Source organism: Miniopterus natalensis, chromosome 13, assembly GCF_054644295.1.
Source record: "Miniopterus natalensis isolate mMinNat1 chromosome 13, mMinNat1.hap1, whole genome shotgun sequence".
Lineage (NCBI taxonomy): Eukaryota > Metazoa > Chordata > Mammalia > Chiroptera > Miniopteridae > Miniopterus > Miniopterus natalensis.
This window is the reverse complement of record NC_142093.1, coordinates 29044354-29071983: the sequence shown is the minus strand read 5'-3', so window position 1 is coordinate 29071983 and position 27630 is coordinate 29044354. Positions and strand designations below refer to the sequence as shown.

The 27630-nt window shown below is 36.3% G+C and overlaps 1 protein-coding gene across 6 annotated transcripts in view; it reads left to right on the top strand.

The window, feature by feature from the left end:
- The first annotated feature begins 5748 nt into the window (after positions 1-5748).
- Positions 5749-27630, top strand: part of CCDC88A (coiled-coil and HOOK domain protein 88A) — a 91123-nt gene continuing 69241 nt past the window's right edge. For 3 of the 6 annotated variants that reach the window (XM_016222130.2, XM_016222129.2, XM_016222128.2), the window contains exons 1-3: positions 5751-6261; positions 6357-6457; positions 26786-26894. In XM_016222130.2, the coding sequence (XP_016077616.2) occupies positions 6199-6261; positions 6357-6457; positions 26786-26894 (273 nt within the window). In that variant the 5' untranslated portion in view covers positions 5751-6198. Of the gene's footprint in view, positions 6262-6356; positions 6458-26785; positions 26895-27630 lie in introns of those variants that run through there. The other 3 variants (XM_087823570.1, XM_016222131.2, XM_016222132.2) reach the window with 3 other exon arrangements.

Sequence of the window (27630 nt, the reverse complement as noted above, 5' to 3'; positions counted from 1 at the left end):
TTTTAAAAATAATATAAAATAAATGCAGCAATATATTAACCTCTTGATATTCTGTTCTTATGTGTTGTTGATTTATCCAGATATGACATGACACATATTATTTTTATAATGAGAACATAAAATAATTTTTAAAATATGAAATGTGTTCAGTTTCACATAACTGAATATTTTATGCTGCTGTTTTAGTTTAAGAAACCAAAGACTGGTCTTTAGGTTAAAGATTCATAGAATAAAATTGAGGCTGAGAAGCTTCTCAAGCTAATATGTTAAGAAAAGATTCAACTGTCACATGCTGATTGAAAATTAGGAAATAAAAACATTCACACTTAAATTTTTTAAAGTGTCATGAAAATTTTAATTTTCAACAGCAGAACACCAAATACTTAGTCTTATATCAGAATACGCATTTTTAAATATATCTCCCTACTGCTATTCAGCAGAAGACGTAAAATGTCTTCATATTTCCCCATTTGTAATGTTTATTATCATTTGTAATTTGTATTTTTTGATATGGAAACAGATCTACATTTTTTCTTTGATTAGAAATATTTCATTGTTCTAGCCCACATTTATTTTCAGTAGCCGAAAAGTGTAAGTGGTGCTTTCCATGGAAAACTATTTGCTGATTTACCTTAAAGGGAAAGCTGTGTGGCAAATTCAAATGATGCCCTAAACATGGTATCATTATACCCAAGAACAGCCAGCTTGTGTTTCTTCTATTAGAAGATTTTAAGTTTGTGTATCATAGTATATCATATATCAATTATATTTCTGTGGTCTTCACTGTGAGAATAGTGCCTGCCATATGAAATTTTTGTCTACTTTATCAGAGATCCATCATTTGTCCTCACTTAGGTGAGGTTCTGTTTTAACTAGGTATTGCTAATACCTGTCTCCAGGATGGAAACAGTGGAGTCTGGGAATAGGCTGACAGTCAGAATGGGAGAGTGATTTTTTTCACCATTTAAAATTCCATTTCATAATATTTGCCCTTTTCTATACATGTTGTTATTTTCTCCTCCAACCACCAGGTTTCCATTTGCGTAGTATCTTCCTATCAGCAGCATTGTAAATAGGAACGAGTCACCACCTATTGCACAGATTTGAGTTGAAGGAGGAACCTTGCAAACCCAAGGAACTGATCACATGATAGGACAGTCATGTCTTGGAAATACCCGGTAAATAACCATTAATTTATAAGAGTATTTCATTTCATACCACAGCAAACTAGTTAAAGAAACAGAGTAGCACCACCTCACTTAAAGAAAACCAAGAAACTGACAATAAGCAAAACCATTACACCAAAAGACACTTTTAGGCCTATCGCCAATTCATGGACTTTATTCATAGAAGAGCCATCAGGTCCTCACTCAAAAATTATTAATTCCTTCAGACTGTTTTAACAATCTGTGAATTCCCTGCATACAGTAAATTAGAAGCAGCAAATTAGAATGGGGACTATTGATACAGATATTGTCAGCGGCAAAAACCAAGAACCAAGAGAGAAAATAGAAAAATTACTCAAAGTAAAGTAAAAATTCAAAGCATAGTTGTGTGGGACCTGTGAGTGTAGGTCAAATACCTTGCACTTTACAAGTCCACTGTCCAAGCAAATGTCCAGTAGGGAATGACATTAGTAGTATGCCCATCTTACAGCTGAAGCTCAAAGAAGTTAAGCAACACACCTAATCTCTCTGTGTCTCAGTGTATTATATTTCCTCTTAAAATTATGTTGGATAATGAAAACATATGCATTCTATGTTTTAGGTGAGTTAAAAACCTTACTCATTAGATCAAGAGGACTTAGAGACCCCTTTGAAAAATCCATGAGAGATTGAATTTTTTATTTTTATTTTTAAAATATATCTTTATTGATTTCATAGAGAGGAGGGAGAGAGAGAAAGAGGGAAAGAATCAATGATGAGAGAGTCATCACTGATCAGCTGCCTCCTGCACACCCCTGACTGGGGATCGAGCTGGCATCCCGGACATGTGCCCTCACTGGGAATGGAACCATGAAGAGACTGAATTTTTTAAATGGATTTTAGAGAGAGAGAGGAAGGGGGGGACAGAGAGAGAGAGATTTGTTGTTCAACTTATTTATGCATTCATTGGTTTATCCTCGTATGTGTCCTGAGTGGGCATGGAACGCACAACCTTGGTGTATCGGGTCAACACTCTAACCAACTGAGCTACCCAGCCAGGGCCTGAGATTGGATTTTTCGATAGTATTAAAAATATATATATTTATGAGGCAATGGTGCCAATTTTTAAAAGTTTTTTAAGATATGATTGACAGTTCAGCCGTTTAAGGTGTCCAATTCAATGATTTTTTTAGTATGTTCATAGAATTATGCATTTATCACCACAGTCAATTTTAGAACATTTCCATTTTCTCAAAAAGAAACCCCACACTCTAAGCCATGAACCCCCAATATCCTCCCAAACTTCCCAGGCCTAGGCAACCACTAATCTACTTTCTGTCTTTATAGATTTGTCTCTTCTGGACATTCCATATAAATGGAATCATGTAATATATGGTTCTTTGTGACTGGCTTCTTTAACTTAGCATAATGTTTTCAAGGTTCATTCATGGTATAGCATGTATTAGTACTTCATTCTTTTTTATTGCCAAATAATATCCCATTGTATGGCCATACCACATTTTATTTATTAATTTATCAGTCGGGCATTTGGGTTGTTTCAGTTTTTTTGGGTATCATAAAGAATGGTACCATTCTGCAGCTGTATTTGTTGCTTTTAGTATACTAGCTCATGGATGTGATTAGCTTTGCAAATATTTATCACCAAGGAGACTGGTTCCGGCTAAGTGTATCACTTTCCATTGTGTAGATCAAGACGGAGGTACACATGCATGCCTTTGGTACACGGGCAGTGTTATGTATGCGTAACCTGCAGGGGAGCTTCAATTATAATGCATGGAGGGAGGGGGGTGTAGTCTTTCTCTTGTGACCCCTAAAGGCCATCATGGTCCATTCCTACCATTTACCTTCTGATTAGAAAAAAACACAGCAAATAGCTTAGCCCCGAACCAGATGGGTATGATTTTTCCAAAGTCCTTTCCTGCCGGATTTAACATTCTAAGAAACGATGAATTTGAGACAAATAAATGACTACAAAGTACAAAACAAAACTACCTTGAAGAAACACTGAGAAATCTCTTCCTAAGTGAAAGGAGGATTGGAACAAACGTTTGAATTTAATCTTACAGGATGTTGCAATTCAAAGACCATTAAATCGTGTAAATGTACAATCCCTCTCTTGCCAGACAGAGAAGTTTCCTGATTGTACTCTTGAGGTATTATAAAGCATTTCTAAGGCTGCTGTTAAACTAGAGAATTGTGAATTGGTAGGTTTTCAAATAAGTTACTCCAGACCTCAGTCTGGTCTAAAGCTTCCTGTTTTTACAATTAACTCCTCATGTTTCTTTGTTGAGTGTGTGTGTGTGTGTGTGTGTAAAACCTAAAGATAGACCAGGAAGCATGTGGGGCCATCTGGCTTTAGAGGGGAATCCAGATTTCTGCGAGGGCTAGCTACTAAGTGTAAACTGGATAAACAATGCTATTGTTAATGTACAAGTCCTGAGCTAACCCTTCAGTCATTTCTGTCCAAAGTGCCCCTAACTTCTTGTACTTTGGTATTAATACTTCATGGATTTTTCATGTATGAATGAAGCAGTACAAGCATGAACACTTCCATGTTGTTTAGTCAAGCTTTTCCTGAGGGATTACAAAGAAAAGTGAACATGTCAGGCACTGGGCTGCTCCTGAAAGCAATGCTTCCTTCTTGGTGCCTGCTCTCTCTCTCTGCATTTCCAAGAATTGTGATTAAGAGAGAATCATCAAGTGGACAAGGGAAAGGTTACTGGCAACCAGAAGGACCCAAGGCTTGTGTACTGGCCAGGGCAATGTGAGCTTCTACTCTGTACAACAGTTAGCAAAGTGTGCCAAGAATGCATCCTAAAATTAAGATGATTTTGGAAGGGCATTTCTCTGCTCTCCAAAGCAAGAGCCATTCTCCCATAACTGAAGTAAAGTAGGAGAGGTTACATTTCAAGTTTTTGCCCTAAAGATTCTTCATTTGGGAAGAATAAAGATAAAAACAACATCAATAACGTTTATAGAGCACTTACTACACATTGCCATTTAATTTCACCCAATCATTATCCTTGCTTTATGTATGAAGAAAGTGAACCACAGACAAATTCAGTAAGTTGCCTAGGCTCACACAGCTGGTAAGTATCAGAGCCTGGATTTGAATTAGGCAGAAGACTCTAGAGCTCAGGCTCTCAACGACCTAATTAAGAAATGGTCCTGTTTCTTAATCCAGTGTTGTGACAAAACCATTTTTGCTACTAATTTAAAATACCATATAAGTAATCAAAGTAGATGTTTGTGTAAATGTAAACAGCACACACTGCAAAACTATACTATATTTATTCTATCTCTCAAAACAAAATTGTTTTACATGCCCATTTTGTTCCAGGGGGAAAAAAATCTTTATTTTCCTTTGAAGAGTAACGTGTGATTTTGCTGGAGAACTGCTGAAATGACTTTGATGGTTCCAGTCGTGCATAGCATAGAGATTTATGACAAATATGTAATCTATTTATCTGTCACCCGACTTGGATGACTTCCAAATGTTTCTTCTTAGCAGCTCTTGATTTTGTTTGGATTTTTAAAAATGGCTCAATAGTCGAAGAGCGTCTGAATCTCGTTTGCTCCAGTCGGGGAATACTAACATGTTGAAAGACAGCTTTGGTTATTTAAAATCCTACTACATTCACTTGCAACTTTGAAGATAATTCATGCTTGAGTGGGCTGGATTTTTAAAAGGAGGGGGGGAAAAAAAAGAGAAAAAAAACAAGTTCGCGGCTCAAATGCCTGCTTTGCTGTTTGCTGCAGCTTTTCCCATTCCGTTTCGCAGGCAAAAGCACGCTCCGCGGCTCAAATCAAACTGCCCGAAAAGGCGGTCTGCATCCCTCATGGTTAAAAGAGAAGAAATTCGTTCCCTTCCAGTCACACATCAAAGAGGGCACTCGGGGAGGAAATAAACCGTAATTAGGCTCGGGCGAGCAGACGGCCCCTTCCCCGCCCCCGCCGCTGGCGAGCGTCCTGGGCGCGAGCGAGGCGCCGGCCGCCGCAGCAGCTGCCGCAGGAGCGCGCCCGCGCCCGGGATCTGGGCGGCGGCGGGCCGGGCCGGCCGGGCGCGCGCACGCGCTCGGGAGCGCGCTCATGCAGCGGTTTTCTTCTCCCACAATCCAGAGGCTGCGGCGCAGGAGGGGCGGGGAGTCGGCGGAAGGATCTGGGCGCGGAGGACGCAGCGCGCTCCTTTTGACCGCGGGCTCGCGGCGTCGGCCGGGCGGCGCGGAGCGGGGTGTGATGCGGCACTGCGGTGGCGGAGCCGTTACTCCTGCGCCTCCGGAGAGGGCAGGAGACTAGGCTGGAGCGCGGCGGGGGTTTTGTGCCGGGGCTTCCCGGGGGCGCACTGAGGGGGCCCGCGGGGCTGAGAAAACTGGGGGGTTAGGGACACACATTGAAGCCCCCAGCCCCTGGGAGGGGAAGGGGGCTGGAGGCGAGGCGTGAGGCGGCCTTGGGATGGTGTCCGCTCGGGGGGAAGGGGCGAGCCCTGCCCGTCGTCGGTGAGGGGCTGCGGGCGGCGGAGGCTCCGCGCTTCGAAGCGGCTCGGCGCGGGCTGGCGGGTGGCAGGCGTTGGGCGCACGCGGAGGTCGCGCCGGCGGCCGCCCGAACCCCGCAGCGCGGTCTCTAACGTGGTATTTCGTGCGGCCCACGTTGTGACGGGTTCACTGGGGGCAGCTTCGCGGGTCCGGTTCCTCCGGGAGCTGGGCCACCTTGACGGGCTTTTTGTCTGGCTGCTCCAGCCCCCTTTCCCTTCCTCCTCCTCCAGATGCCTTTTTTCTGCCCCTCCTCGCCCGGTACAGACATTTGCAGCGCAGGCTGCGGCTCGTGGCTGCTGTCGAAGCCACTTCTCGGGATTTCGGCTCGTTTGCCTCTGGGGTGTTTTTTGAGGAGGGAGAGTTTTTCTCTCCCGTCCACGATGGGATTTTCTTCCCGTGCCCGCGTAGACTTTCATTGATTTCTACTTCAGCGTTGAGAGACCAATTCCCTAGGCGTATTTTTGTGGTAGTTCCTTTTTTTCAAAGACATTAGCTGTAAAATGGAGAACGAAATTTTTACTCCCCTTCTGGAGCAGTTCATGACCAGCCCTTTGGTCACTTGGGTAAGTGGGGGTTATTTATTGTATATGTTGCTGCATTATTTGTGGCTGCAGAGATGGAGGTGGGCGTTCGTGTCGTGATGATCGTTCTGTTGTAGGTTAAAACGTTTGGACCTCTGGCTGCAGGAAATGGGACCAGCCTGGATGAATATGTGGCTTTGGTGGATGGGGTATTCTTGAACCAGGTCATGCTCCAAATGTAAGTGTTCTTTTTTGCTTTTCTAGGTAACTTGTTTTCTTTGAAAAATTGCATGTTGTGAACTTTAGGGATTTTATGTCTTAAGCTCCTAATTTGGTTCTTTGGGCAGAAAAATTCAGGTGGTTTAACAATTGGACCTTGAAAGGAGTGATAATCTTAAACACGCCCAGCCTATTTATCACAACCCAGTGATGAAAATGATGAAACTTTAATTTTTCATTCCGTAGACCGTGTATTGTCACTTAATTGTCTTCAGTGCTGAAATTCAAACCACATTGTGTCCCTCTGATAATTTGCTAAGATGAGAGAGAAAGAATAAGAATAGTTTCCTATGGGGGTGGGGGAAGGCTTTACTGTGAAGTTATGTGCATTTGATGCTGAAATGTTCCTTATTAACCTTTGTGTTTAAAAATAAATGACTCAGAATTTGAAACAAATTCAGATTTCAGAAGAGAGAATTTCAAACAATAGTTCTGATTCGGTGAGGAACTGTTGCTGTAGCAAGTAATTTAAATGCTACTAAATATGAGTAGGTGATTTATTGTGTGAATTATTAGATTAATATTGGGGGGATCATTTTAAGGTATTAGAGCTAGTTTTTAAATGCAGGTAACTGGAATCTTGAGGACAACTAGGTAATGATGTAGGCAAATCTTTGTCTTTCATGTTTATGATGATTGGGTTTGTATTAAATAGGAAAGTTTCTGAGATGGGAATTGAATATTAAAATGATATTGGTAGCTGGATCAGTGAAGTAAAAACTTCTTTTTTATCATTTTAGTATACATGTATTCGGTGTACATCAGTGTAGGTTATGAAACTGAATTTTACAGTTGTACTCAAAATAATGTATATTTAGTCTTCTCTTGAATAGAATCTGATTACAAGAGTAGTTTGGAACTTTTAATTTCAAAACATTCTTATCTTTTATATATATAGGAATTTCATGTATTATTAATGTTACTAGAGGATAAGTCTATGGTTAATAGACTAATAACCTAACATAAAGTATCAATTCTGTATTTTATTGAAAATTATTTTTTTTAAGATTTTTCTATTTAAAGGAGGGTAGAAGTCAAATCCATAAATAATTTTTCCAGTAGTAACTTCTCAGCCTGTGTGCTCAAAGAGTTTGTGTGCTGTTTTTAATGTATGTGTTGATTGTATAGGAAAGTATCATACTCGTATATGTTTTCCAAAAGTGTTTTATTTGTATAGTCACCCAAAGAAATATGTATACTAAGTGTGTGTGTGTGTGTGTGTGTGTGTATATACACATTTATTTATTTTTTTTAAGAAAGGTAAAAAGACTGTAGACATTACTTATTTCCAGGTATAGTGGATATATTTTTGGCAGCTCTCCCATGGAACTATTTTTTATCTTTGAAATATCCCACTTTTTTCTAAGCAAAATGGTAGACTAATTAAATTGACTTCTATTTTAGGGAACACACATGACAGGAAGGGTAGCCATTATGGTAGATACTTAGAACTTGTTCTCCTGTCTCTTTTTTACTTGCTTTTATACAGAAAAATTTGAATTTGTATGCTGACCTCTAAAAAAATAGGTGTGTTTACAAAAATAGGAAAATACATTACTTTAGTTTTCCACTTTAATAGTTTTTATTTGAATGATTCTTTTTCCAAAAAAATATTTAGCGTGTTGGTTTTTTTTGAGTCCTAAATAGTTAGCCGAGATGCTAAAAACACTGTAGCTTCTTTCCACTTTGAGTACAGTTAAAAATACATATGTATATTTTAAAGTAATGGTGTTCCAAAATAGTGGTTGCCAGGTTGTTTTTTAGGGAGGACCTCAAATCTGCTTCTGTTTTCAGTTCCACCTCTCAGTTTCTTTAAAAGTTTTTTCAGTGTCCTAATTCTGTTCTGAATGACCTATATTAATTAAAGGAAAAGAAAATTAAGAAAAAAAAGAAGTGTGCTTTAGCTTTTTAAAAACAATTTGCTAGAATAAGATCAACACAGATTCATTACTCAATAGGGTAACAAAATATACATTGTTTTAAAAGCTATATTTTGCTAATTTTGAAATCATTACGATTTCTGTTAAGCACTTAAATTATTGTTTGGTTTAATGTATTGTATTAAATGGTCAGTTGAAATTGTACTCAGTAAGTTAACCTAAAAGTTAGCCTTAGTCTAAGTAATTTCTAGATTACATTTAGTTAATAAAATTTCCAAGAATCCTTTATAAAGGAAACTTTATTTTTCTTTATGTTTCTTGTGCTTGGAGGTCATTGAGCTTCTTGGATCTGTGTGGGTTTGTAGTTTTTATCAAATTTGAAAAAAATTTGGCCATTATTTATACAGATACACGATTTATTTTTTGCCCCCCTTTTCCCCTTTTGGAAATCCAGTTACATGTGTATCAAGCTGCTTGATGTTCACTGATGTTCTGTTCAAGTTTTTTCCAGTCTTCTCTGTTTCATTTGGATAATCTTGCTATGTCTCCAAGTTCATTACTCTATTTTTCTGTGATGTGTAACCTGCCTTTAATCTCATCCAGCATATTTTTAATTTCAGACATGGTTTTATCTCCAGAAATGCAGTCTTTTTTCATATCTTCCACGCATGTAGCCTTCATGCACTTTCTTTAGCTTCTTGAATATATAGAATTCAGTTATAACTGGCTGAATGTGCAGGTTTACAATTTATTGTGAATCATTTCTGGGTTGGTTTTGATTGACATTTCTTCTCGTTATGGATTGTGTTTTCTTGCTTTTGCATGCCTGGCAATTTTGGATTGGATGCCAGGCATTTGGAATTTTACCTTGTAGGGTGCTGGATATTTTTGTATTCCATTAAATACTCTTGAGCTTTGTTCTGGGATGCAGTTAACTTGGAAACAGTTTGATCATTTCAGATCTTGCTTTTAAGTTGTGTTTAAGTAGTACCACTGTTGCACTATTGAGGCAAAACCCTTAGTACTCTAGCTGGTGGGAACAAGAACTGTTCCTGGACTTGTGAGCTCTAGGCGGGGTTTCCTCTAATCCTTTTTGTTGGCTCTTTCACTGTCCTTGGGTAATTTACTCACATAAGTACTGGTAAGTACTCTGCTGAAGGCTCGGGATCCCTCCACAGATCTCTGGATCTATCTGTGCAGCTCTTTCCTGTTAACTACTATGCCTGGTGAGACTAAATTATGTCTCCTTAACTCAGGGAGACCACTGTGCTCAGCCTGGGCTCCTGGTCCCTGTTCCATGGCTAGAAATTCTTTCAAGGCAGTAAAGTAAGCTGGGGCGATTTTAAGTCTCATCTTGTGTGTTTCCCATCTGTCGGAAATCTACTGTTCTTTATTGCCTGATGTTCATTGTCTTGAAACAAACAAAAAAAAGCTTTCTGTGTTTTGTCTTTTTCTTTTTTCCCCAGTTGTTTTAGGCAGGAGGTAAATTTGGTTCCAGTTACTCCATGTGGGCCAGATGTGGAAATCTGTTGATACACTTATAATTACATTTTTGTCCTGCCACTTTTGTATTTCTGCTTTCAGATGCGACATAGAATTTTGTTAGAAGCCTTATGGTAGAATTTTATTTTCATCTACAGTGTTAATTAAGAGTGAGAATATTGGTCAATTTAGTGACTAGATTTGCCATTTTGGACCTAGAATCTGAAAGTAAAGAATTGATTTCTTCATGCCAGTTTACTGACTCTGTCTTATAATTTTGGGGTCTGTTCACTGACTTGGGATTCCCTGTATTCAGAGATGAATCCTGGATTTCATTGAGCAGCTCCTTGAATCAAAGAATCTCTGTAAGAGCTTGTGACATGGTGTCAGTCCTCTTTAACTAATGGGAAGAGGAAGCTATTTAGAGATCTGGAATGATGGGCCAGCTCTTCTGCATGCTGCAGGGCATTTTCCTACTTAAACTGAATGAAATAATTTTCCCTGAGTGTTATATACATAGGGCTCAGTGACAGTGAAGTAGAAATAATCATTTTTCTGTTTGAGATGTCACTCAGTCCTGTAACCAATTCTGAATATTATTTGCTCTGAATTTTTAAGGAATTTGTGACAATAGTTAATTTCATAATCTTAAAGTTTACAAAGTATGCTATTCATATTACCTAAGCAGTTGAAAATATGGCTATATTAGTGTTCTAAGTACTGAGAAAATTGTTAATAGTATCAAAACAATATTTGGAATTACTCTTTGATTCAATCCCATTAGATAGCTATAGAGCTGTACACTTGAAATAGTAAATGTGTTATACTTGTTACGACTTTCCTTCTTTTAGAATCTTGAATTTGAAGGGATTTTAAAAGTCATCTACTGTGAAAACCATTTTTTAAATTGATTTTAGAGAGAGGGGAAGGGAGAGAGAAAGAGAAAGAAACATCGATGTGAGAGAGAAACATGGATGGGTTGCCTCCCTTACGCACCCTGACTGGGGATTGAACCCGAAACCTAGGGATGTGACCTGACTGGGAACCTAACCCTCAACTTTTCGGTGCATGGGATGGTGCTCCAACCAACTGAGTGACCCAGCCAGGGCAGTGAAAACCAGTTTTAATTAAATCCCTGACACATGGTCATCCAACTTCTGTTTCCTGAGAAGCAGTTTCATAAAGTGTAGCTAAAGTAACCATTTATCTAATAGAGGAAGTTGACTGAGAAATGTTCCTTAGTTCTATTAATGCTTAAGGTTAAAAAGTAGATTTACTATCTTTATGACTATAATAACCCTAAAATGACTTATAAAATATATGTAGTAGGTTGTCTTACTAAGTATGGCATTGAGTCTGAACTTTTATATGGTCACTCTCAGGTTTTCTCATTGGACTTTACAGTTTTTGTTTGTTGCTTCTTTAAAAACACACTCATGATGTAGTCAGAGTTGCTATCTTATTACCAAGTTTTGTGATTTACCTCCCAAATATTTCTCAGATGTGTCCCTGACTCTTGGATTAATGTAGTAGCCTCTAACTGGTCTTACCTTTGGGCTCCCTTCAGCTTGTCTTCTCATCTGTGATCATATGAAACTTTCTAAAACACTCGTCTTTAAAATGATTCAGTAGCTTCTGCCTTGAGAGTAAACACATTATTTAAGCATCCAGGCTCCTTTGAGATCTGGCTGATGCCTACTTCACTAATTTTATCTTTGCAGTGCATAGCCTAAGATTGAGAAAATTTATAGTTCCCAAAGATAAGCTGTATTCTCATAGATGTCTCTGCCTTCCTATACATTCTTCCCTTCCTCAGAACACTTTCCCACCTCCTCACTATTGCTTTCATAACTGACTGCTGCTTACTTACCGTCACTGCTTCTCTGCCATCCCCTGGCTCATCCTAGGCTTAGTACTCCAACTTGTGCCTTTTCTTGGACCCTATGCATACTTCAGTAACAGCATTTATCTCAGTGTGTTCCCGTTCTTGGTGTGCAATTTCTGGAAGGTGGGGACTTACATCTCTTATCTGTCTATTCCTAGTGTAGTGCTTGACATACAGTAGGTTCTTGATAAACTTTTGTTGTACGAAAGAATAATAGAGAGGGTATGTGGTAAAGTACAATGAATTTGGACTTTGAGTCGGATAGACTTGAGTTCATTTCTCACTGTTACTTATTAGTGTGTGATCTTAGATAATTGTTATCTCCAAATCTCAGTTCCTGTATCTTTAAGATGGGGGATAATGTTTCCTTCCTAGAATAGACATAATCTGTACTAAGGGAGGGATAGTATCTATTTTCTGTTTTGTTGATCATGGTATCCCACAGGCTGGTTGCAGTCATTAGTATTACCCTGTGCTATATCATATGTACTTATTTATATTTCCTCAAATAAGTCATAATCTTTCACAGTTTAGTTTTGTCTTATCTCTGTTGGTGTCCCCTCTGTATAGCTGTATGATCTTTTAGCAAGTTACTTAACTACTGAGTTTTCTTCTTTATAAACAGGATAAAAAGAGAAAGGGTTATTATGAGAATTTAGTAAGGTAATTTGTGCACAGTGCTTGGCTTGTAACAAGTGTACAGTAAATGTTAGCTGTTGATATCTTTATTGTTTTATTTCTATTATTATAATCATTTTTCTCTAGACTGTCCTTCCCCCTCTCCCCTTTTTTTAAATCCTCACCCAAGGATATGTTTATTGATTTTAGAGAGAGAGGAAGGGAGAGAAAGAGAGAAACATCGATGAGAATATCAATCGGTTGCCTTCTGTATGCACCCTGATCAGGAATCAAACCCGAAACCTTTTGGTGTGTGGGATGACACTCTAACCAATTGAGCCACCCAGCCAGGACCCCCTACTTTTTTTGCCTAGTAAATTTCTACTCATTCTTTTTTTTTTTTTAATGTCTGTGTGCATGCTCGTGTATATTGATTTCAGAGAGAGGAGGGGAGAGGGAGAAAGAAACATCAATGATGAGAGAGTCATTGGTTGGCTGCCTCCTGCACGCTCCCCCTCCCCCCACTGGGGATTGAGCCCACAACCCAGGCATGTACCCTGACAGGGAATCTAACCACGATCTCTAGGATCATAGGTCAATGCTCACCCGCTAAGCACACCCGGCCGGGCATTTCTACTCATTCATTAACACCCTATGAGGTCCCTTGGCAGAGTTAATTGCTCTCTCCTCTATGATCCCATATCTACCTTTACTAATTGTTAAAGTGATGTGACTACTAGACAGCTAGCATTGAGAGGCTAGAGATTTTGCGTTACCTATCACCAGCACCTAGCATAGAACCTGGCATGTATCACCACTACCTAGCATAGACTTGGTATGTCATATGTTTCCAGTGAATGTCAAAGGAATGGATAAAGAGATTTGTAATGTTACTCATTTTCGAAAATTTGAGGACACTCTCTAGTATTGTAGGATTTAGTTTGTTTTACTTTATTTTATTTTTAATTTTTTTTTTAGTTTGTTTTACTTTTCAGTTTGCCTTCTATTTTCCTCCCCTCTGACCCCGTCCCCTTGCTTGTTTTAATTACCTTTATTGGATATTTTCTCTACCTTGGTTATGTCTTGCTTGAGGTGAGGTAAGGACAAGTCATAGAGCATGGTTTTGTCTGGTATTAGAATACCTAGTTCCTTCAGTTTGGTTTTCAATAACTTTCCTGATGAAGTCCAACATATTGAGATTTTTATCCACAGCTTTAGGTTAAGAGTCCTTAATTCTATTGAATTGATAGTATGGGGGTGAAAACATAAGTCTGTTGCTAATCATGGAAAATACCTAATCATGCATCTGCTTAGTTTGAGATTTCTTGAGTCCCTGGGACTGACTGGGTTCGGAACAAATACTGCCCTAGAATACTGATTAAAACAAATCTCTGTGACCCTATTGTAAGGATTAAGGACAAGGGGTGAAAGTTCCATCACAGATTAGTAATGCCTATTGGTGCTATAAACAATCTTTGTTTCAGTTACTGGCCATGTGGTTGACCATCCTATGAATGAAGGTTCTGTTACATTATGAAGGCACTGATTAGCATAATATTAAGTACTCAGGTCTCCATACCAAGACAGGAATTGATTTGCCAAATATAGTGATTCTCAAAGATCAACAGTTCCTGGGGATGGGCTTGTCTGTCAGGTCAAAATTACTTTCATAATAATATTAAGATGTCATTGGCCTTTTTAGCATCAATCAAGGAGTGGTACCAAATTATATGTGTAGTCATTGTATTCTTTTTAAAAAATATATTGTTATTGATTTCAGAGAGAGGAAGGGAGAGGGAGTATCATTGATTGGCTGCCCCCTGCATGCTCCTTGCTGGGGCTCGAGCCCACCACCCTGGCATATGACCTGACCAGGAATTGAACCATGATCTGGATCATAGGTCGATGCTCAATCACTGAGCCATGCCATCTGGGCATCATTGTATTCTTCACACAATGTGCTTGTAGTTAAAAAGAAATCCTGTTGCACTTAAAAATGTCCTTGATGAAGCAATAAAAATTATTTTATTGAGCCTTGATCATTGAGTACATATATTTAAAATTCTGTAGGACAAAATGAGAAGTATGCATTAAACGTTTCTGTTGCGTAATGAAATATTATGATTATCTCAAGGAAGAATACTCATGATTTTTTGTGTTGCAAGCTGAACAAATCTCTGTTTTGTGGAACATTGCTTTTACTTTAAAGAACTGAAAACTATAGTTATTCAGATTTTAGTATTGGGCAGACATTTTCTCAAAAATGAACAAAGTGAGCCCTGCTGGCGTGGCTCAGTCGGTTGGAGTGTCATTCTGTACACGGAAAGGTTTCGTGTTCAATTCCTGGTCAGGGCACGTACCTAGGTTGCGGGAGTTTGATCCTTGATCAGGGCGGGTGAGTATGGGAAAGCAGCCAGTCAATGTTTCTCTCTTTCATTGATGTTTCTCTCTCTCTCCACTCCCCTCTCTTTAAAATCAATAAGTGTGTCCTCAGGTGAGGATTAAAAAAAAAATGAGCAAAGTGAGGCTATCACTTCAAGTAAAAGAACTGATAGTGTTTGCTATCAGTGATAAAATTTGGATTATAGAAAACATGAGCTTAGTAGTTCTCAATATTTGAAGACTTTTCTGATGAGATTAGAGGCGATATTAATCAAAGTGATTGTTTTTGGTATTGAATAATAAAATGTGCAAAATTTGAAAGATCTCTGTATAACTCAATGAACCAATATTTTCAAAATGACCAATGCATAATAAGAAATCACAGAGCCCGGCTTCATGGCTCAGCAGTTGAGCATAGACCTATGATCCAGGAGATGGTGATTCGATTCCTGGTCAGGGCACATGCCCGGGTTGTGGGCTCGATCCCCAGTAGGGGGCGTGCAGGAGGCAGCCAATCGATGACTCTTATCATTGATGTTTCTCTCTCTCCCCCTCTCCCTCCCTTTCTCTGAAATCAATAAAAACATTTTTTTAAAAAAGAAATCATGGATATGTAAAAGATTTATTCAACATGCCAGATAGATCAATGGGAGAAAAGGTCATTGATATGATTTCAGATTCCACATTACAACCAACCTGTAAGAAGGTACCACGTCACTGAATTTTGGTAGCATCAAAGAAGAATATCAGTAATTATCTGAAAAGGCTATTAAAGTACTCTTCCTTTTTCTGATTGTAACTTTGTACGTTTTCTTTATGTACTTTGAGCAAAATAGCGTATCACTGCATGTTGAGTGCAGAAGCACATTTAAGAATACAGATGTCTTCTATTAAACCAAACATTAAAGAGATTTACTCAGTTGTAAAAGAATGTCACTTCCTGTTAAAATTATTTGTTTTTGGAAAAGATGGTTATCATAAAAATGCTCTTTATGTTAACATACAATGAGTTTGTTATTTTTAGATGGATGAATACATTATTTTTCAATTCTTAATTTTGATTTTTAATATAGTAAATATATAGAAATGTAACTCACATAAACAAAAGATCTTTGGAGTCCTCAGTAAATTTCAAGAGTGAAAAGATATCCTCAGACTGAAAAGTTGGAAAACTGCTAGTCTGATATTTTAAGGGTTCATGTTGGCTTCTTCTAAAATGTAAAGGGAAGATCTTCAGTCATTTTATCCAATTCAGATAAAATCAAGGTTAAGTGTATGTATAGTATTGGATTTTTATTCTTTTTGTGTCCATTTGCAACTTTTATATCAAAACATTAGTTCTAATTGTTAGCGAATATCACGCCATACTGCTAGCTCAGTCTTGCGCTAAGAAGATGGAGATATTTTTTCAGCCCTTGAAAAGGTAACTTAATGTATCTTAAATTATGAGAAAGTACGTGAGGGGGACTGTGTCAGTAGCTTCTATGTGGTAATTACATGTCACATACGTCTGCAAGTGACTTCAGTCATTGTAAAAATTGAATTAGTTAATATATGTGAAAATATTCTGTAGGTATATAAAATATTAATATTGGGTTTTATTGTTGGCCATTATGCATAGTGATGCAGTTTGTGAAAAATGCGAGAAATTAAGGCCAGCCAGCGTGGCTCAGCAGTTGAACATCGACCTGTATGATCCCAGGAGATCCTGGTTGGATTGATTCCCTGTCAGGGCACATGCCTGAATTTTGGGCTTTATCCCCAACAGGGGGTGTGCAGGAGGCAGTCAGTCAATGACACTATCATCATTGATGTTTCTCTCTCTCTTCCTCTCCCTTCCTCTCTCTGAAATCAATACAAAAATAAAATAAAAAGGGAGAAATTAAGGTAAAGGGATACTTTAAAAAACCCCCAAAAACCCAACTCCTTTCCCTGACTATTCTCAGTGCTAAGATAAATACCTTACTACTTAGATAACCGTAAATGGTGATGATATTTACCCAATTAATTATTTTTCATAAAGCAGTCATTCTGGTATATGCACATTTGAAGTTAGATATGCAAATAACTTAGTTATTTTAAATGTTTCATAGTGACTTGCAAATGTTATTATGTGCTGCCATATAACATCTCAAAAAAACCCCAAAACTATACAGCTAGTATTAAATTAGAGTGGTGTGATAAAAAACATGAGCACATGTAGTTGTTAAGCACCAACACTAAGCAGATGGTCCAAGAGGATACGTAACAGGTTTACAGTCTGGTTAGAAGACCATAAAGCCATTAAAACTATCAGGTTTCTGTTTCTCATATATATTAGTCAATGAATAAGTAAAGACATAATCCTTGGTTCTACAGGGCCAAATCTTAGAGTGTTAGAGTTGTAGAATTGCTAGCTTTTCCTTCATCTACTACCCTAATTTAAAAAAACACTATATATGGTGGTAGATAATACCATTGTCTGTTTATTGAAATTAATGCATCTTGTCATAAGTAGGTCATTTATAAATGTGAAATTGCTTGAGGCTCTCTCTTGCTGCCTTGTTGCATTTAACTTCTGCCTGGACAGATTTGAGCTGTTTGCCTCTAAAGCATTTTTCAGTTTTTATCTTACAAAAAGACGTGGTTGATTTGAGATTATGTTGGTTTGGAAAGAGCTATGTGTAATTAAAAAGGTACTTGCTCATATATCACATATGTATCATTCAGCTGCTCATCTTTTATTTTAGAGAAAGGCCTTTCCAAAAATAAATTATTCTTTTTTAAGGTATGTTTTCAAAGGGAATAATCAAAACTTTATCAATTATGACTCTATTCTCAGTTACTCTTGTTTAGCATTTTAAGTATTAAACATAAAGGAAAGACAGAATATTTAGAATACTTAATAGACTACAATTTCTTTTTAGAGACTTTTGGAGTTATACTGTACTACATACTGTTTGTTTCAAGTTACTGTATGTACTGTGACTTTTTATTGTATAAAAAAATAAACCTTAAATTACACAAAGGAATGTAGTGCTTTCTGTCTTTACTTTGGATAGAAGAAATTTTTTATATTGTTTTATTTTCTTATGTTTATGTGTAGTCTCAGTCACATGACTGAATCTCTAGCATTGAATCCTACATATATAGCTTCATTAAATGTGCTTCAGCCAAGTAACAGATTACTTATTTTTTCCCTTGAAGTAAATAAAGTGACCAGGCTTAATAAAACAGAATTTTTTTGTGGGTGTTTTTTCCCACTTTCAAAAAAATGTTTTAGCCATGGTCAGGTTGGTTAGAACATTGTCCTGATATGCCAACGTTGTGAGTTTGATTTCCGGTCAGGGCACATACAAGAATCAGCCAGTGAATGCATAAATAAGTGGAATGACAAATCGATGTTTCTTTATCCTTCTCTCTCTCCCTCCCTTTCTCCCTCCCTCTCTCTCTTCCTTTCTTTCTCTAAAATCAATCAATAAATAAAATGTTCTACATGGTTAAAAGGATTATTTAATACCAAAAGTTTCATAGTGAAGAACAGCAATCCTACTCCTCCTTTTTAAAGCAGTTTCTTTTAGCCCCATTTAGCCCCATATACTATGGTGATTAATATGCCTACCCTAGTATTTCTTGATTTCTCCCTTTCAGACACTATTTATTGACTTCCTGATAATGGTAGATGAGATTTTAACTTTTTTAATGCATCAACTCTACTTGTTCATGCCTTGTTTTTCTAATGTATTATAAGTTCAGTTAAATCAGTAATCAGTATTTACATTAGTGTAATGTAAATTATACAGTATTATACAGGGTGGGGCAAAAGTAGGTTTATAGTTTATATGAAAAATAATACAATAATTAATAAATAATAATACAAGAATAAACTCAGTTTTGTGTACTCACAACTGTAAAGTTACTTTTGCCCCACCCTGTATAATATTTCCTTCAGAGCCAGGTAGTGTATTATTATTACATTTTTCTTTTTTTAAAAATACTATTTTTCCTGAAGTTATTAATTTTCTTGATTTGTATAATTTTCAGTTAACCTTTTCTTAAATATTCAACTAATTTTCATAGGAGTGGAGTTAGGACTTTTCAGGCAGTTTCACCTGAGGTTAGTTTCTCGCATATAAAGAAGATCACATTCTTGGGGTGAAAGGGCTTGTTTTCCATGATCCTAACATATGTCAGTTTGACCCTAACTCATATTAGGCATGCATCAAATGGGAAACCCAAGCCTTGTAATTGAAAGTTTATTGCTCTCTAGGTCCATGCCTAGAATGCTTAGCAGTTATGCTGGTATTCAAGTCCAGAAAGCTTATAGACAGACTGTGATGTGATAGCCAGTAATTCTAAAGAATTAGGAACTTTCCAGTTCTGTTTGCGTACTTAAATAACTTGTAATTGGTACAGTGTAGATTAGAAACTGAAACTGAGGCTCTGTGTATCAGCCTGTTCTACCAAAGAACTCCACTATTCTATTGGATTTCCTTATGAGTCTACTAGATCATAGAAATCCCCTCAAATTCTATGTAGTTATAGCAAAGATTTGTAAACACAAAGCACAACAGTTTTATAAAAGAATTCAGAGAACTTTCATTGTCCTACCTGTTGAGATCCTTGTTGAATGTGAGATTAATTTTAGGCGTTGAAGTACTTTTCCATAAATTTTTCAACATACTTTCTCTAGCTTATCTAAATTGTATTTTTCACTTTATTCCACATTCCTAAAATAATTTCCTCTGATATCCTTAGTATATAAAAACTAAAGTCTCCTCTTTTTAGATTCTGAATCGTCTTAATTTGTTACAAGCAATCTTTCTCAGAGGCTGAAAAATCTTAATATAAAACTTGGAAATAAAATCTTTTTATACAAAAAATTTTTTAAAAGATTTTGAGCAAACCAAAATTCTAAATTCTTAAAACTTGCTAATTCTTAAAAGAGCTTTAGGGAAAGGAGACTACAGGCTTTTGGGCAACTGAATAAATTTCATAATATATGAGGAATGTCGGACATAAAATTTAAAAAGAAACTTTAAAACTTAATTTAAAAAAAAAATCAACTTGCATAGCTGGCATGGCATAGTGGTTGAGCATTGACCTATGAACCAGAAGGTCATGGTTTGATTCTGGTCAGGGCACATGACCGGTTGCAGGCTCCATCCCCAGTAGGTGGGGTGCAGGAGGCAGCCGATGAGTGATACTGTCTCATCATTGATGTTTCTCTCTCTCTCTCCCCCTCTCCCTTCCTCTCTCTGAAACCAATAAAAACATATTTTTAAAAAAAATCACTTTAAAGAACACGAGCTTTGTAACAACTCTGTCAGGGACAAAGATAATATTTACTTTATAAAATTTTTAGAAGTAGGAATGAAATCATACGTTTATTAGAATATTAGACATCCATCCCAAAGTATAATCAAAATACATAGTGTCAGGTAATAATGAGTTTGTACTCTCAATTTATACAATTTTTTTTTAGTTTCTATACATTTTCAGTTACAATATTGAAATCTTTTAAAAATATTTATTGTCAGAATTAAATACCTAGGTTTATAGTAAAATATTGTAATGAACTGGGTGGGGAAAGGAAACTCTTTTTAGTTTGATTACTGTGAAAACAATTAGGAATATGCTCAAACAATACAATAAAAATTATTATATACATGGTGGTTTTAAATATATATATTTTTTATTGATTTCAAAGAAAGTGAGGGAGAAGGAGAGAGAGATAGAAACATCAATGGTGAGAGAGAGTCATTGATTGGCTGCCTCCTGCACACCCCCTACTGGGGACCAAACCCATAACCCTGGCATGTGCCCTGACTGGGAATCAAATGTGACCTCCTGGTTCATAGGTCGACGCCCAACTGCTCGAATACACGTGAATTTTATAGATAACATTGCTCAAAACTTTTTCTATCAGTCTTTGTTTTCTTGAATGATTCTATAAGAGAAAAGGCTGGAAGAGTAAAGGACCTTAGGCTAATTATTACTTTGGACTTGATTTTCTGATTTATAGTAAAACTAGATAATCTCTGAAGTATTTCATAGGTATAAATATTGCCAGTGTGTGAATAGACATTCATGAGTGAAAAGTATGAAAGGGGATCAAATATACAGTTAAGAAAATAGAAATAAAAAGATGGAGGAAGGCTAGAAAGGAAAGATATTTACAGAATGTCTATGATTGCAAATGAAATTTCCCTAACGTTTTTGTTACTAGGGTAGTTCCTACTTTCTTCTCTCAATTACAGGTATCGTCTTCTACACAATGGTAGCTTGACTTAAACTAAGCTTTATACATTAAGTAATATAGCCACATTAGGTACTCAGGGAGTATTTGTTTAACTTATTGACTAAAACTGTACCAGAGCTCATTTTATGAAACAAGATTTCCCCTTAGCTCTCTGGGTTTTTAATCCTGCCTTCCTAACCATGTGGCTGTTCGTCTTTGTCTGCTGTGACACATGATCTGACTTCAGTGATATAGTCTTCTTGTTTCTCTGAGTAACTAGTTCTGCTTAATGTCTTTACCTCAGAGACCCACTTTTCCAGGTATATTCTCGTTTTCCTTGGGCTGTTCATTATTTTCCTGGAACTAAGCATAAATCAGTTATAGGTCAGATTTAGCCTGCCTACTACTATTCTCTCTTGTTCTGTAGGTCTCAAATTGTAGTTTAGGACTCTAATATTCAATTGATCTTTGGAACACAAACCTTAATAGAGAGTGTCTATTCCAGACTTCCAAGTGAGTTGTTAGTTTGGAAAATGTCATCTCATAACTCTCATAAGAAAGCAACACTTTTTAAAACACTGTGCTTAGTCTCAGATTGTTTATTCTTATTTTTATTTATTCAAACGATATTAGGATCAGATAAAAATGTGAATAAGATATGAACCCTGTCAAAAGCTTACAGTCCAGTGAGAAGTGAGAGGCATAAAGGCAATTGCTGGAAGAAGACCTATGATAGAATTATGCACCCAAAAAAAGGAATAATGTTATTACTGTGTGGTGGAGCTGATAGAGTAAATAGTATAGGATTCACTATTAGAAGTTGTAACAGTGTAATTCATGACATTAACATACTAAAGGAGAAGAATCAGATGGAAGCAAATATAGGAAAAATTGGATAAAATTCAGCACCTATTCAGATATAGGAGGGAACTTAACTTGGAGGAGGGTGTCCATCAGAAAATTATGGCAAACATTATGCATTAATAGTAAAACCAATTAAAAGTAACCTTAGAGCACCAACAGACAAACCATTAGAACAAGGAAGTTTAGCGAGGCTTTTAAAGATAAGAGCAGTACACAAAAATTGATAGCATTTGTGTATCAGTAATGGCCTATTAGCAATATATATGTATATATACATTTACTGTATGTTTTTTAATCCTCACCTGAGGATATTTTTTCTACTGCTTTTCAGAGGGAGTGGAAGGGGGAGGAGAGAGAGAGAGAGAAAAACAGCTATGTGAAAGAGACACATTGATTGGCTGCCTCCTGCACATGCCCAGACTGGGGGCCGGGGTTGAGCCTGTAACCGAGGCATGTGCCCTTGGCTGGAAATGAACCCGGGACCCTTCATTCGCCTGGTGGATGCTCTCACCACTGAGCCAAACTGGCTAGGGCTTAGCAATATGTTTTTAAAATATTATACTCACTCTAACAGTGAAAGCTAGAGGGCATTTAAGAATATACCTAATAAAAGGCCTTCCTGAAGAAAATTATAAGCTGGTTTCAAGTAAGAGCTGAATTTTGCATATGACTCCAAAAACACAGGCAACTAAAGCAAAAATAGACAAATGGTGTTGTATCAAACTAAAAAACTACTAGCCCAGGCTGGTGTGGCTCAGTTGGTTGGAACCTCAGCCCACACAGGCATTGAGAGGTCACAGGTTCAGTTTCTGGTCAGGCCACATACCTAGGTTTTGGGTTCAATCTTTGGTCAATGTGTGTGGGAGGCAACCGATCGATGTTTCTCTCTCACATCAATGTTTCTCTCGCTCCAAAATCAATAAAAACATATCCTCAGGTGAGGATTAAAAACAAAAACAAAAAATCTAAAAAACTTCTATACAACAAAGGAAACAACAAAATGAAAAGGCAACCAACAGTAGTTATCAAAGTAATTATAGTATTTTATTATGATCCATTGACTATTATAGGGAACCATGAGTGTACTGATAGAAATAAATAAAGATTGGTGAAAATTAGGTTATTGATATAAAGTCTCAAAGTGTGTCCTCCCAAAATAATTACAAAAGGAAAATAGTAACTGTGTTGGAGAAAACTGGCAGATACCAGTTTAATCAAGTGATAAAGGTAATGGGACAAATCAAAATTACGTACCACTTCTTAGGATGCATTGAAAAGAACTTAGCATATCTTTTCTGTTTTTTCCTGTCAAAGATACATAACTTGAACTTAATTAGGAGTCAGACACAACCTAATTAGGCAAACCCAACTAAAGGACATTCTGTGAATTAACTGAACTTGTAACCTTTTAAAATGTCTAGATCATGACATTCAATTAAAGATTGAAACTTTTTCCAGGCTGAGAGAGACTAAAGATTGCAGTTGAGACTACTGAATGGGAAGTGTGATTCTGAACTAGATTCTTTTCCTAAACAGGACATTCATTTATTATTTGGAACAGTAAACTTGATTGGATTCTAAATATTAGGTAGTAGAAATATATCATTGTTAATTTTCTGATTTTGATAGTTATATGTGTTTGTAGAAAACAAACGCTTAAATATTCAAGGACTATTGCCTATCAGATCAGCAACTTATTCTCAAGTGGTTCAGAAGAAAGACTGTACTTGTGTGTGCAACTTTTCTGTGCGTTTGCTATTGCCACCAGAGGTCACTTAGTCTACATTCATTTCTCTGTTTTTTTTCTTTCCCTCTCTCTCTGTGCTTTGGGGGTTTTTTTGTTGTTGTTTTACAGCTGTGTCTTCAAGTTTACTATCTACTGTTAAGCACATGCAGTGCATTTTTAATTTCAGATATTGTATTTTTTAGCTTTAGAAGTTCCATTTTAGTTTGTTTCCATTTTTGTCCACATAATGTTCATGGTTTTTTCTTTGTCATTTAACATAGCTGTTTTAAAGTTGTGTCTGCTATTTCCGTGATCACTGTCATTTCTGTGTCTGTTTCTAGTAAGTTTTCATTTTCTTTCCTAGTCATGAATCACATTATGGGGGTTTCTTTACATGTCTAGTAATTTTTTGTTGTACGCTGGACATTGTAATTATTACATTGTAGAGTGTCCGGATCTTGTCTTTTAAGGAGTGATGAGTTTGTTTCACAGGTTGTCAAGTTACTTGTAATCAGCCCGATCCTTTCAAGGCTTGTTTTTAAGTTTTGTTAGGAAGGTTCTGGAATAGATTTTACTCTATTGCTAGTTTAGTTCTACTTCTAACACATGACTCTTCTGAGTTCTCTACTGAATGCTCTGGGTGTTTATCAGGGTCTCTCCTTCACCTTGGTTGGTCAGAACTTGAATTTTTCTCTGCATTTTGTGAACTTTAGGTGTTATTTAGCATAGAGCTTTCCTGTACTTGTCCTCTGCTTGGCCTTGTGGAGTTTTAGGGTATATATGCACAACTTAATATTTAGCTAAAATCTTAAGGGCATGTTTTTTGGAGTTCTTTGTTAGTATAGCTTTCTTGTCTCTGGCATTCTTTTCTGAAAATTTTAGTCATTTCAACCTTCTTGAACTCCAAACTTTGTCTCCTCAAGTTCTGAGAGACTTGGGTTACCCATCCCTTTACCTCATTCTGGAAATTGCCTCACTGTTTCACCAGAGAGAGCCTAGCTAGGGATTATAGCTTTGCATTACCTGCTGTCCAAAGTCTGAAAACAATTATTTCATATATTTTGTCCAGTTTTCTAGTTGCCTGTGACAAGAGAACAAGTTTGGTACTATCTTTTTCTTACTATTTGATATTTTAGCTTAGTTTGGTTGTATTATTTTCTTATCTAGTGATAGGAGCAACCTCAGTCTAGGTGGTTGAACTGATCCACTATCAGAGATTGACATTGTGAATGTGGACAAAAGATAAATGGATCAATATGTTAGGAGTGCTGGCAAGAGAATAGTTGAAGTAAAGCAGTAGTTCTCAGCGTATGGTTTGAGGATCCTTTTAGAGAGTCCAGAGTGTCGTCTTCTACATATTTGGTTGAGGCTGAATTTTCTTCATATATGTGAGCCAAAATAACACAAACAGTAGATTGAATGCAACAGCCTGTTTTAAAAAAATTAAACCAGGTATTGAATATTTGTAAAAGTAGGAAAACAATGTCACTTTCCTCACTATTTTCTTAATTTAAAATTTTTATTTTTTAAGATATTTAAAATGTACCTAGTAATGATTTAATATACCTACCTATACATTGTGAAAGGATTCCCACTGTCTAGTTAATTAGCACATCTATTGCCTCACATTTTTATCTTTAGTGTGTATGGAACATTTAAGTTTCACTCTTAACAAATTTCAATTCTATAATACAGTGTTACCAACAATTGTTATATTTTACATTAGATCTTCAGACCTTATAACTGAAAGTTTGTACCCTTTTACCAGCTTCTTTCTATTCCTTTCAGCCCCTCATCCCCTGGCAACTACTTTTCTATTTTCTGTTTTTATGAGTTTGACTTTTTTTAAGATTCTACATATAAGTGAGAACAGAGTATTTTTCTGTCTCTGGCTTAATTTCAGTTAGCATAATCCACACATGTTGTTGCAAATGGCAGGATTTCCTTTCTTGAGGCTGAATAATATTTGTGTGTGTGTGTTTGTGTGTGTGTGTATGTGTCTATATCAGATCTTTATCCATTTCTCTGTTGATGTACACTTAAGTTGTTTCCATATCTTGGCTATTGTAAATAATGCTTCTGTGAACCTGGGGTGCAGATAACAATTTGAGATCCTGATTTCATCTCCTTTGGATATATACCCAGAAGTGGGATTGCTGGATTATATGATAGTTCTATTTTTAATTTTTTGAGGAACCTCCATAGTGATTGCACCAATTTACATTCCCACCAACAGCACATAAGGGTTCCCTCTTCTCCACATACTCACCAACACTTATCTCGCCTTGTTTGATGATAGCCATTGTAATAAGTATGAGGTGATATCTCATTGTAGTTTTGATTTGCATTTCCCTGATTAGTGATGTTGAGCACCTTTTCACGTACCTGTTAGCCATTTGTTTGTCTTTTTTTGGAAAAATGTGTATTCAGCTTCTGTGCCTATTTTAAAATTGGATTTTTTTTTTTTTGCTATTGAGTCGTATTGAGCTCTTTATTTATTTTGGATATTAACTCCTTATCAGATATATAATTTTCAAATTTATTTTTTATTCCATAGGTTGCCTTTTCGTTTTGGTGATGGTTTTCTTTGCTGTAAGAAGCTTTTATTAGTCACACTTGATTATTTTTGCTTTTGTTGCCTTTGCTTTTTTGTGTCATTGACTTTCTCATTCTTAACCATGGCCTGTTTTTCTTCAGTTTGTGCTACCTCAAAATTACTGAAATCTTTGCTTTCATTAAATCTACAAAGATTATCTAAGATAGAAGTATTAACCTGTATCATTACTTCATTCTTTAATTTCCCTGGAATATTGCCTGAGAGAAGATACAACATTTATTGGTTATTATTTATTTATTGGTTACTATGTAGGACCATAGTTTACACTCTTGATTTAAATAGATTTATTTTAGGTTATGGAAATATATATATTCAAGGAAATAAGAGGTTATTTATCCCAGGGAGTTGGAGAGACAAATGAGAATGAAGGGCAACATCTGACTTATGTTTCAAATTTATTTAGTTACTGTCTAAGAAATATCAGATGCATTTTTATTAATTAGAAGCACAGAATACATTTCAAAGTAATCATCTGTCCTTTTGGATTATCTCTTTTAATGCAGGTGAAAGTACAATTTAAAGAAAAAATGTATTATGTGGTTATTTTTAGTCATCTATAGGTTGATAATATATTTCAGTATAATTTTAAAGTATTTTTTAAAATTTCTTTCAGTAATCCTAAATTGGAGAGTCAAAGAGTAAATAAAAAAGTCAACAACGATGCCTCACTTAGAATTCATAATCTGTCCATTTTGGTGAGACAAATAAAATGCTATTATCAGGTAAGTAGTGTTTTTTTTTCATCTATTGTATTTTAATACAAGGGTTTTCTCTTATATACTCACATTTTTGTGTTATTTCCTATCAATCACCTAACATATACTAACTGCTTATAATATGCCAGGTACTGGTCTGTTTCCTGGAGATAGAACAATAATAACACAGTCTGTTTTTATGCAATATTAAGATAGAGTCAAGTACTTCATTATTATCTAGTTTTACAGATAATTATTATATTTTGTGAATTCTTAAAACTAATTCTATTTCCTGAGGATTTGCATAGTGCACTACCTTGTTAGCTTGCTCTCATTATGCTTTTCAAGAGTGTACTTTTTATTGTTCTTTTTTTTTTTTAACTTAAATTGGATGCACATTTCACAATTTAAATAAATATGAGCATTCTCAAGGTTATCAATATACTTCTAAGAATCTCTGTAGCTATATCACACAAATTTTAGTATGTTGTAGTTTTAAAATGTTTATTCTGTGAATTTTCTCATTTTTGTTATGATTTCTTTGTTTAGTTATGAGTTATTTAGAAGTATGCTTTTAGATTTCAAAAAATATGATATTTCCCAAGCAATCTGTTGATTTTTGGTCAAAGAATGTGGTTTGTATGATACTGGTTTTTTGACATTTGTTAAAAATTACTTGGCTTGGCCTACTATGTTGTCAGTTTTAATTAAAGTTCCATGTGTGCTTGAAAGAGATGTGTGTTCTTTAATTATTTGGGTGCAG